Here is a 12551-nt window from a genome sequence, read left to right on the forward strand (position 1 = left end):
GTTCCTCTGAATTTTAGCCCCTTGGATGCTAAACATGGACTATAGGAGATGAAGTAAAGTGTTTTGATTGTCTCTTTCAGAATATGAGGGTGCGGACAGTGAGAGGACAAGATTACTATTCTAAAACAGGAGCAAAGTTTCATGGAAAAATGGAACAAAAATTTATTCTTGTTGATTGTAAGAAAGTCATATATGGTTCTTACAGGTAAGATCAATTACTGAAGTGTCTGTAGAAAACTTGTCATCTCAGTACTGTTGCTATAGCAAATTTAGGGGTTTTGTATTTCTGAAAATTCTTCTAGGGAATCACATGGGTAAATGTGATTATGTTTTCTGTATTAACCAGTTTTCATATATGCTTGTTGCTAACTAGCTTAAGACATCCTCTCTTCATTTTTCATAAATAAGAAATAAAGTTATAGTTTGTGCTACAGCTGGAGAGTTGGAGAGTTGCTAAAAAAAAATCCTGATTTGTTTTACGTTGTCTGAATTATTCTTGTTTAACATTCACTCCAGAAAAGTGAGCATCAAAATTATTTCTTAAGCTATCTTGGATAGTCCCTCCGTATAACAATCTTCTAAAGCTAACATGAGAGATTGATTCTGTGGCTCTGTAGTTAGATGGTCAAATTCAAACTTGCCCATGTCTCTATGTTTGGCTAAATTTCTGTATTATGTTTTCCTTTGTATTTCTGGTGCATATGTGCAAAACAGGAAGAACTTACAGACTTGCAGAGCTGAAGAAAACCTAAGTTGAAGCAGAGACAGTCTTAACTCACACATTATTAAATATTTTCCTTCTTTTCATGCTACATTTTCTGCTTATCCCAAGTGAGTTAGATTCTGCCAGCATAGTGCCTGGGTGCCAGACCCACTGCCTTTCATATTTCCACCACTGTAAGCTTTTGAAAATCTGACCTTTTATTTCCTCCAAGACTCAGCCAGTCCCAAATTCAGACTGACATGTATAAATGGTAGTGAGGTAAGTAACAAGTTCATAAATTACTCAGAGACTGCAGGGAGAGCCTGCATGCTTTGACATTTACACACAGTGTCATAGTCTGTGAGAATGGGATAGGCTTTCTCATTCCAGTTTGGAAAACAACACTGCTTGAACACCTTGCCCTACAGGGGCTGGAATCATCAATTTCTGTAGAAATTGGGCCTTCTTTGTGAAAGAATCTAGTGATTTGTAACAGGGAAAACAAGTCTTTCTGAACTGTCACTGAACTCAATTTAAAGTTCAGGGTTTTTTTCAAATATTGTATGTTATTCTTAATTGTGAGGATTAATAGGGAAAAAAACTTATCCAGCATGATTTGATTTTATCTTGATACACTATAACTTCCTGGAAAATATAAAAACAGCGAAAAAAAACTTAATCAGTAACCTATTTTTATGAACAAAACTAACCTGTTTTCTAACATCCAGAAGGAAATGCAAGGAAATAAGTACATTCTTTTTTTCACTTTTTTCATGAAGCTAGGATTTCAAAACAAATTTTTTTTGTTGTAACCTACAAATTGTGATTTTTACTTCATGATATTAGTCTTGTGCAGCATCCTTAATGTACATGTTAATTTATTTTATCTCATTTTGTAGCTATAAATTAACTGTAGCTACTTAGCTTTGAGCATGTGTTCAATCTTTTACAGCAGAAAAGAGAAAAAACATTATCAAAGCATTTTCACTGCAATTAAAAGAAATTTTCATATCCAATCCAATGTGCATATTACAAAATGTAAACTTTTTGAAATTCTGAGATGTGTCTTTTTGAAAATGTTCAGAATGAAGTACATTCAAAATTGCAGTCCTGCATGTTATTTCAAATGTATTTTTTCACAACATACTCACACAGTGACATTCTCTGACTGATACATTAATACAGTGGGTATAGGTTAGTCCCACCATAGACTTTGTAGAAGTGATTTTTTTACTTTAGGTGTTACTACTTTAATGTTCTATATTTGTGAATCCTTTTTTAGAATACCTTTTATAAGGGCAATAATAGACTCATTCCTGCTCCCACTGAAATCAGTGGAAAATCTCCATCTGAATTTAACTGGTGTTAGATTAGACCCTTCTGAGTCCAAACTGCATGAATCATGCCCTTAACTTATTTATTTAGAAGGTATTTTTACTAACCCAAGGTTTGTATAAAAGCTTTCTTATCAAGAAAGATTAGTGTAGTACTTTAGCTCAAAAGAACTCTATCTAATAGTCATTTGTTCTTCTTTCAGCTTTATGTGGTCATTTGAAAAAACCAACCTCAGTATGGTTCAAGTTATCACAGGACAGCTTGTTGAGTCCTTTGATGAGGAGTTCAGGACGCTGTATGCCCGTTCTTCTGTTCCCAGCTCATTTGCCCCAGAGCTGGTGCGGGTAAACAGTCGCAAGACGCTCTGGGATAATGACACATACCAGCATTCAGTGTCTTCCTTGGCTTCAGTTTCGAGCCAAAGAAACCTTTTTGGTAGGCAAGACAACGTTCTCAAGATAGATCCTGTTTGGAAATCTCGTGGAAGATATGCAGTAAATGAAATAGATAAATATGGCTTGAGAAATCAAGCCTATAATAAGCAACCATTTAATCCAAGTTTTAATGTTCAAAATCCAATCCAGCAGTATCAACCTTGTGAAAAAAATGAGCACTGGAAGAGACATAGTTATGCTGGGGAGAAGCCAGAAAGGACACCTTACCTATTGCTCAACAGAGCTATTAACAGAGCAAACAATCAACCAAATACTTGGAAAATGCCCTCTGATAGCCTTAGTATTGTGTCATCACTACGAGGAGGATATGCAAATAACTACAATATTCCCCAGCAGAGTTTTGCTGATCAGTTCTCACGACCAAAGGTGAATCTCGCGGAGAGAAATTCAATTGTGCGGAGGTCTTTTAATGGGACAGATAATCATATCCGCCACCTGCAGCAGAGGATGCCGACCCTGGAGCACACAACAAAGTCATTCCTGCGGAACTGGCGAATAAAGTCCTATTTGAATGATCAGTCCGATTATCCAGTGGAGTCAAACGGGTCAGCCGTGGGTGACAGGTACGATAGCTATGACACGGCTGAAAATATTAAAGCTCATGCCCTGTACTCTCATTCTCGCTTGCGATCATCGTTGGTGTTCCAGCCTACTTTACCTGAACAGCAGGAAGTAAGCAGCTGTGCAAGTTCTTCAAATTCTACTATAATTGGGTCAGAGGGAAGTGCAACACCTAAAGGGACATCTAACCATGCTCCGAGTGTGGAAAATGGAACGGATCATATTTTAGAGGAGCATAGCACAAACTTTCCTCTTAAATCAGATGCACCAAAAGCCCACAGAATTCAGATTGCTGACACCACAAAACCTAGTGTGAATTCAAATGCAGCTGGTGACTCATCACTGTATTTGTACACAACACTGTGTACAGACAAACATGCAGAAAATTTGAAGAACCTTCAAAATGAAAATATGCTCAAAAGGAGAAGTTTTCCCATGTTTAATTCCAAGTCCATATTGGATCCTGGTACCAACAAACATGCATCCAATTATGTTTACAGCACATTAACTAGGAATAGACTTAAGCAACCAATTAGTCCAAAACTTCCAGAAGAAATGCTGAAGAGTGCTAAAAGTTTGCATAGTGTGACCAACCATTCGCCACAGGAGGAAAAGGACCTGAAAGGAGAGCTGAAGAGCCCGACTGCTAGCAAGGCAGTCTCCATGGCAGCTCTCACTGAAGCTAGCAGGGAGGAGTCTAGTAAGGATTGCACCTCGAAGAAGGAAAGTAAGAATTCCCCAAGTTTCCTGAAGAAAGGATCCCAGAAACTGCGGTCACTTCTTAATCTCACACCAGACAAGAAGGAGAACTTGTCAAAAAACAAAGGTCCTGCCTTTTACAGAATGTGTAGTAGTTCTGACACATTGGTTTCTGAAGATGAGAATCAAAAACCAAAGATTTCTGAAAATAAGACAGATTCTTCCCCAAGGAGAAAAAGGAATTCATCATCAAATTCTCAAGGTAGTTTGAACAGAAGTAAAGAAGATGTCACCAGCAGCCCAACAAAATCTCCAAAGTCTCCAAAGTCTCCAAAGTCGCCCAAGTCTCCAAAACCTCCATCTGATGAGGGCAATAAAAAATGTCCTCTCTTGTGCCCCCTTGAAACTAAGTTCATAGAAACTGCAGGAGATCCATCTACTCCAAGATTTAATACAGAACAGATTCAGTATCAAGATGCAAAGGAGATCTCCACAAATGCTGCTCCTGAAAGTGCTCCTGTTTCTGCTCTCCAGAGAGCAAGTTCAGTGACACCACAGCTGGCAAGCTCAAAGCACCAAGAACAGCTGAGATCTCGTTTGAGTGAAAGGCGTGTGTATAGTCGCTTTGAGCCTTTCTGTAAGATTGAAAATGCCAGCCAACCTGCAGGAAATGCAGCCAACAGCAGTTCACACCTATCAGATATCAAAAGCAAGACCTTAGGGAATAATTACGGCAGGAGTAATCACATGGTCAGCTACAACTCTGCTGCTTACCACCCATTGCAGCCTAATGAAAACAAGCTGAGAGGATTTATGCAAAAGTTTGGGAACTTCCTACACAAAAACAAGTAACGTTGTAATTTTGTTGATTATATTGAAATGCAGCAAGATTCGCAAAGCTGGACATAATCTTAACTGGACAAAGACTCTGGCTAACTTTTGTAGAGTTTACTTGGATTTCTTCTTGGGTCTAGGACATTGGAATGAATGTACATTTTTAAAAAATAATTATTCTAGAGTTGTTATACTTAAATCTTTACAGAAATTCTGTGTCCAGAAGATGTCTCAAGGAAGCTGTCTATAGTGTTGATATTGTAAGATTAATTTTATACATTTTCCTTGTGAAGAAAATACATTCTAGCATATTGTAAGATTAATAAACATGGGATGAAAAAGATGGGGGATGTTTTTAAACTTCAAATAATACTGTTTCCAAAGATTTGCCCTTCAAAAATAGGATAGCAGTAGGAATAGTAAATTGTATTTTTTCAGCGTTTATGTACTTTCAAATGATAAACACAAGTGTTAATGCATTGCATGTTACTTATCTTTAATTTTTGGATCCTCTTTTAGGTTTCATCTTGTTAATAATTTACCCCATAGCATCTATTGAACGTTTGGGCAGCAGATGAATATATCTTATTTTATTGAATTTTCTCTGTAATATGATATTTTTCTGAAGTATTTGGCATACAGATCTGAAAGTGACCTTAATCTGAGTTTTCACGAACTTGTTTACATGGTTAAGCTAGTGTGAATGTAGAATGAACATTAAAAAACTATTTATAAAAAAGGTGCCTTGAACAAAACCTACAACTAGTTTAAATTTCAATGGGTAATTACATTTGTACAGCATGCCAGTATTCTGTAATGTCTTTGTTAAAAAAGCTTTTTTATTGCATTTTTCTATTTGGTGTGTTAAAAAAAAAAATTTCTGTGGACTTCCATTTCTCAGGTAAGTTTTTGAGTTTCACATGCAGCAGTCTGTTTTAAATGTTGCCAGGCATTTTTGCAACTATGGCTTTAATGACCTTTCATCAGGATGACTATTACAAGCCCACAAGGAATTAGGCAGTTAAAAGTGAGATTTGTAGAAATCACCACATTGAACAATAAAGCACCTTTCCTAAGACAAAAAAGCTATCAGTGAAGGGTGATAGTAGAAAGTAGAAACTTCATAGAAACTTCAGTGAAGGGATTGAGGCACATAACTGCGGTTTAAGGGACACGTTTGGTTTATCTGAGCCTCTGTATCTTAAAAAATTTCTCACTACTAGGTGACTACAGGTTAGTGCTTAGAAAAACAAAAGTGTGGTGATGTGTTTGGGCAGCAGCATGGCATCCACTTCTCATCTGCAGTGCGCAGCCAGAACATTCAACTGGCTTACCCTGTCCTGGGTGGGAAGTTTGTGTCTCAGAAGGACTCCATAACCATTTAGCTGTAAGATACTCTGTGACAGTTTTGTTCCAAATTCAGATTTTTTTGAAATTTCACTGCTGAAAGCTTAGAATTCTTATACAGATCTTTGTGTTTCAGGATGGAGTTTTAGGAGAAAACTTCAGTCTTAGATCTGAAATGTCCCAAAGTGTTCTATGGAAGAGTCCACATGAAGGTCTTAGCATCATTCTTTAGAAAGAAAGCCCAAAAAAGCAAAAATGTAAAAGGCAAAAATGATGTTCATTTGGCCTATCTACCTGTGCCTGGGAATAGATTTCAAATGGAAATCTACTTCTCACTGAGAACCTTCTCTAGTTCCCATGAAGTCACTATAGTGACATAGCGACAGTAGTTACTGTCAGTGATTTCAACATAGCAGTGTCTGCTTTTTATTCAAGCTTTTTCTCAGGCAACTTTGTTAGGGCTCGTGCATCATAACTGTTTCATTGTGGGGGTGCTAATTATTTACATGACTGACAAAGGCCTGCATCTCAGTCCTCTGCTGAAAGTTTAAGTCTCTCCATTACCTGTGATCACAAAAGATCTTATAAATTTCTTGGTGAGCACTTTGTTCATTCCTTGATGAAATGCCATAGTTAGCATTTTTCCCAAACAAACATTTATATTCTATCCCAACAGAGCAACGTGTTCAGACCCAAGATAAGGAGTGCCTTAGTTCTCAAGGCATGTTTTCAACGTAGGCACAATGTACTTCCACAGCTATGCAGACAACAGCAATGGCATACTGTACTTTTTAAAATACTTAATAATTTTTAGCCAGTTGGACATTTGTCAGGGTAGTACGTGAATTGAAGTGCAGTAGGTGCTAGAAATGATGGGAGTAGTTTTAGGAGGATCTTTAATTTTCCTTCATACTCTCATGATCTCTGACATAGGCTTGTAGGCAGAATTGTATTTGGGAAGGAAATGAAAAAGAGAGAGCAAGGGTCTTGGGGGATGTTTAGAAGTGACAGTACATTCCATATTGTAATAAGCTTTGGGAAATCTGTACTCATGCAGTTTGGAAATATCTTACTGTATTTTTCAAAGTAGATTGTTAATTAAAGAGTCCTGATAAGGAAGATATTTAATTTACCAAATCATCTGTGTTTGTAGATACATACTGCTGTTTTTCACCTGCACAGAAGATTAAGAGCCTTCAGTGAAGAGCCTGCTCGTAGACTTGATAGTGCAAAAAAAAAAAAATCTCTATAGAACTACCTTTTTTATTTCCATTTTCTGATCCCTTCTCAGAGTTCCCACTTAGGAATGGTCTGCACTAAGGCTTGATCCGATGTTAATTGAAATGAATTCCACAGACCTCAGGGAAAATAGGATCCAACACTTAATGTACTGACATCACTGTTTTAGGAATGTTACAAGATCCAGTGCTGATGGGGGAGGATAAGGCTCTGCTTGACACCATGGGAAGACCAGCTCAATGTCCTGCCTGCAGCTACAGCTTTGGAGGTGGGGAAGCACAGAGGGGAGGTCCACAGATGCTGAAAGGACCAAGTGTTGATTTGTTCCCTCCAGAACCTGTGTTAGTGGAAAAATGCTCATCCAGTACTGTCCCATTTGCCTCATATCTCCATGGGACCCAGTTGTCCATAAAATAAAAAGGAAAGTACAGCGGGCAAAAAATCCTTATATCAGCAGAGAAAAAGAATATGCAGATTTCTGGAGGGAAAAATTGGAGTTTGTATTTTGAACTTCTTTTTCCCAAAGCTTGTTTTGGTGTTTCTGTCTTTCCAAAGAGATGCACTTCATTCAGTGTGTCCTAAATGTGCATTGCACGTCACAAGTTTTGCAACCCACACACACCCAATGCACTCCCAGTTTTGTAAGGCTGTGGAGTAATAGCTGTTGCCATGCATGATGGTCTTCTAGCCACATGGCTTGGGAGTTGTGAAATCCATAAGAGATGTCATGCCATTCCCACATTAAATAAAACTCCATTGGCACTGCCATGCATTTCTGAGGGCAGTTCTGTGAAAGCTGGTCAGAGTTAGGCAGTGCTGAGCCCCTCAGGGGCACTGTTGGGAGCAGAGTGCAGCTGGGAGATGCAGGGCACCTCAAACAGTGCTCATTCAATTTGTGTCATAAATAAACTACCCATACATACAGTCATAGTATACAGTGAATAAATGGCTTTATTTTTTCAGCCTCATAATAAACAGATTTTGCTGCCTCTCAGATTGCAGAATTGTTGGTTGTTCTCTTATTAATGACCTTGCACTGTACTCTTTATTCATACTAACATGAACTAGATGTGAAGAAAGATGATAAATCAAGAAAAAAGTGAGTTGCCAGCTGTCTAATAAGTAAGGATAGCAGTATTTGTTACAAACCTTGAGAAAAACAAAAAGCTTATCAGGCACTAAATGTTTGTGCATAAGTGAAAAATTACTATTCAAAGACAACTGTTTGATCATTTTTCAGCTTTCTGAGATGTATTAAAAATGTGGTGTATAAGACATCATTAAAAAACCCAAAATTTGTTGCAGGACAATGTAAAAATAAAATCTAAATTGACTCTTCTAAGCTGTATGATAAATACATATTTTTCATTTGCAGCATTGTGTGGGGTAGGCTGTACAATCAACAAGTAGCTTTGCAGCTGTGTAATGCAGAGAAATCAGTAAGGTTGCCATGGTAATTAGTACAATTTATTCCCCATATCAATGTTGTATTGCACAGTAGAGTACTTGGGGGTTTTTGAGTTTGTTTTCATTTAAGTCAGGAGAGTTAGAGCAACATAAAGCTGCAGTAGTTCATGGGTAATTGAAGCATGTTCCTCCAATTTTGTCTTTGCTTGCACAAGTACCTATTCCATTAGCGCCCCAGTGACAAGAGAGGAGGCTGCAATGCTCAAAAGGCTGTCTTGCCATTTCACTCCTTATTTCAGAGAGATGCTTACAGATAGATGTCTGGGTGCCTTTATATAGGGTCTGAAATATTGCCTAATTTTCAGCTCTAAGAGTTACAGTTAGGTAATTTTCACATTTTGCATGATGCCAAACGTTGCATGTTCTGAGAATGCTTTTCTGTACTTGGAAACGGGGTGGAAGAAAACGTGCTCTTGGAGTGCTCAGAGCAGGGCTCCTTTACTGCTAGCAAAGCTGGTAGTTCTGAGTTTTGCTTTTGTGATGATGGCTAATTAAGTCATAAAACTTGTGCTGCAGGCCTTTCAGCAGCTCTGTTGCCCTTCTCTGGACACTCTCTTCGGTGTCCTTGTAGTGAGGGGCCCAGAACTGAACACAGTCTTCAAAGAGTGGCCTCACCATTGCCAAGCACAATCCCTGCCTGGTCCTGCTGGCTGCCCTATTGCTGATCCAGCCTGTCCAGACCCCTCTGCTGAGCCTTCCTACCCCCCTGCAGATCAGCACTCCAGTTCCCTTGGAACTGACTGAGGGTCCATGTGATCTCCTCATTGTGGATCATCAATAAAGATGCTAAGCAGGCCTTGCCCCAACACTGAGCCCTTGGGAACACCATTGTGCTGACTGCCAGTGGGAATCTATTCCATTCACCAACAGACCATACAGCCAGTTTTCTACCCAGTGAACAGTGCACCCACCCAAGCCATGAGCATCCAGTTTCTCCAGGAGAGTGCTGTGGGAAATGGTGTCCCTCACACCAGATCAGGGGGGAACAGGTCTGTAGTTACTGCATCCTCCTCTGGTCCTTGTAGATTGACTCACGTTTGCCAACTTCCAGTTACCTGGGATCTTCCCAGTTAAGCAGGGCTGCTGGCAAATGAAAGGGGCTTGGTGAGCACTTCTGCCAGCTCCCTCAGTACCCTTGGGTAGATGCAATCTGGCCCCACAGACCTGTGTGGTTAAGTGGTGTATCAGGTATTTCACCATTTCCCCTTGGGTTAGGGGGGTTTCATTCTGCTCCTCGTCCCTGGCTTCCAGCTCGGGGCTGGTACCCAGAGAACAACAGGGCCTTACTAGTAAAGACTGAGGCAAAGAAGGCTTTAAATACCTCAGTGTTTTCTTCCTCCTCTGTAACTACGTTTCCCCCTGCCATCCAAGAGAGGATGGATATTCTCCTCAATCTTCCTGTTGCTGATGTGTTTATGAAAGGAGTTTTTATTGTCTTTTCTGGCAGTGGCCAGGTTAAGTTCCAGATGGGCTTTTCCCCTTCTAATTTTCTCCCTGAAAAACCTCACAATATCCTTGTGGTTGTCCTGAGTTGCCTGTCCCTTCTTCCAAGACATAAATAATTTTCTTATTTTTTTTCATATATATCTGTGGATTTTTTCAAAATATCTCTCTTATTTCTGGAGGAGAATCTAGTTTGCTAAAAATTACTTGGCATCCCTTCAGAAGAAGCTTCTGTGAAGAATATACATCTTTCTTTCACCATATGTGTTAAAATATCTAAAATATCAATGGTTAAGTGCAAAAGATAGTTGGAGGGAAAACAAATAATTTCTGATGCGTGGGCTGTGATATGTGCTTATTTTGATAGTGTGCTTCCATATGTAAATACAGCTGGGAGAAAAATAGCTTTTTTTCTCTCCAAAAGACACAGAATTTATGCCAGTTGAAGTGGAAATATTTGAAAGAGCACCAGTGACAAAATTTTATTGTGTTTGAGAAGTGAATGCAACTAATTAATTAGCATTCAAACACTGGACTCCCACATGTCTATTGTATGTCTGTTCTTGCCTCATTTAGCAATCAACGTACTCAAAATTCACACTGATCATCTACAGCTTCCCAAGCTCTTGAATATATATTTCTCTTCAGAACTATTCCAATGAGGCATTAAAAACATGCTTATATTTTTAAACTAGGCCATCCCAGAATAAAGCATACCAGGCATACGTGTTTTGTTAGATTTTGGTATTAAAACTCTCAGTGCAGTCCTAGCTGATGTATTGTGGGTAATTGTTGACTATGTACTTCTGTTGTTTTGTTTGAGCCATGTCTCATTTTGACCCATGGCAACACCACATTTAGACATCACGTTTTTTTTAAAATGTCACACATGCTGATGTGAAAATATTGTTCTGATTTCTGAGTTTAGATCAATCTTTAAAGCAGAGTGTGTAGGTCTGTGATGATCCATAAGATTTCAAAAGAGGATTTCAATTACTAAAAAAGAGACAAAACTAAAAAGCATTAGCAGGTATCTTCACAAACAGCAAAGGAGACAAGTAAAATCAGAGGATGAAATTGTAAGTGAATATTCCTGGTGTTTTGCCAGTTGAACATTCTACCAGTTGAAAATGAATGCTAGTGCACCAACATGGCAGGAAACATAGCAATTGGTTTCTCTTTGATTAAAAAAATCTGAGAGACACAAGTCTAGATGATGCAAAAAAAAGCATGAGGGATGCTACAAATACACGAGATCCAGAATGGATTTTCCTGGTAATTCTGGGGGGTGGGGAGCGTGGGAAGGGAATTCCATCAAGTTGGTTTCAATACTGACAGATGTAAAGGACTGTGCTGGTTTCACTTATAACTGCTTGATATGTAAATCCTTTTTTCCTAAGATGGAATTCCTGGATTACATAGCAGCTATGTTATGGGTATACTGTGTATGTATGAATACAAACCAAAATTTGCCTTGAAATAATTTATTACATTTATTTTTTACCAAATAAAATGTTTCTTTTAAAGCCCAGCTTATGTCTCAGCTCATGTTTCTTTTTTCACTGGCTCATACTGTTATTAACATTTCTCATTTCAAAATTTTAAACATATTTTAAAAAATGCTGACATCAGAAATGTTGAGTGAAATGTTACAAATTGAGGTATCAAAGCTGCTTTGTGGTAGCTTCACTGTTTGCAGAACTGCTGCACCTTCTATGGGACCAAGAGCTCATACGAACTACAGAGAATGGACCAAAGCCAACATCACTAAAATAAAATATCTGGAATAAAATATTGGTATAATATAATCAAAGTAAGTGGGATCAAAAATGCAAGGGGGATAAGGTCCACAGTGTTAATATCCCATGTTTGCTTTCAGAGCCTTCTATCCCTTCCTTGCTGTAATATTTTGGGTTTGTTTGCCTTCCTGTTAATTCTGCCTTGTTAGTAATGTCAGGTTCAATAGTGTTTTCTTTTTCCTCCTACCTCTGCCTTAATTTCCTCTTCCCTATTTAAATTAAACATCCTTCAGAAAACCTGTTTGCCTATCTCTTGCATTGTACTTGCTACTGAAAAAATAATTTCCAGCACATGCCTTGTGAGAATTAGCTTCTGACAACTTCATGCATGAGTTGTACCATGGGATAGCTCATGAGGAATTGATTTTAATCCTGAATATTTGCTCAGTGCCTGTGAAAAAACAGTAGAAAAAAAAATATAATAGCCTTTCCAAACAGCTTATGGTCTATATTTAGACTTAATGGAGGAAGGTAATGGAGAGGAAGTTTGCACTTTTTCAGTTACAGAAGGTTGAAGAACCTTGAGGTGATTTACCTCATATGAAGACTTTGATGGTTGGGGTTGTGGCGTGGTGTCTGCAGGCACCCATGCACATACCTGTGTGCATAATACTGAGCCTCCTGCTTGTGCAGGAACTCCTACTTACATTGTAATTTAAGTAAAACTCA

At 38.5% G+C, this 12551-nt stretch overlaps 1 protein-coding gene across 2 annotated transcripts in view; it reads left to right on the forward strand.

Annotated features, from left to right (window-relative positions):
* FAM83B (family with sequence similarity 83 member B) overlaps positions 1 to 11147 on the forward strand; it is a 55377-nt gene extending 44230 nt beyond the window's left edge. For both annotated transcript variants that reach the window (XM_056488050.1, XM_056488051.1), the window contains exons 4-5: positions 81 to 205; positions 2241 to 11147. In XM_056488050.1, coding sequence (XP_056344025.1) covers positions 81 to 205; positions 2241 to 4605 — 2490 coding nt within the window. In that variant the 3' untranslated portion in view covers positions 4606 to 11147. The remainder of the gene's footprint in view (positions 1 to 80; positions 206 to 2240) is intronic.
* Positions 11148 to 12551: the final 1404 nt, after the last annotated feature.

Source organism: Oenanthe melanoleuca, chromosome 3, assembly GCF_029582105.1.
Source record: "Oenanthe melanoleuca isolate GR-GAL-2019-014 chromosome 3, OMel1.0, whole genome shotgun sequence".
Lineage (NCBI taxonomy): Eukaryota > Metazoa > Chordata > Aves > Passeriformes > Muscicapidae > Oenanthe > Oenanthe melanoleuca.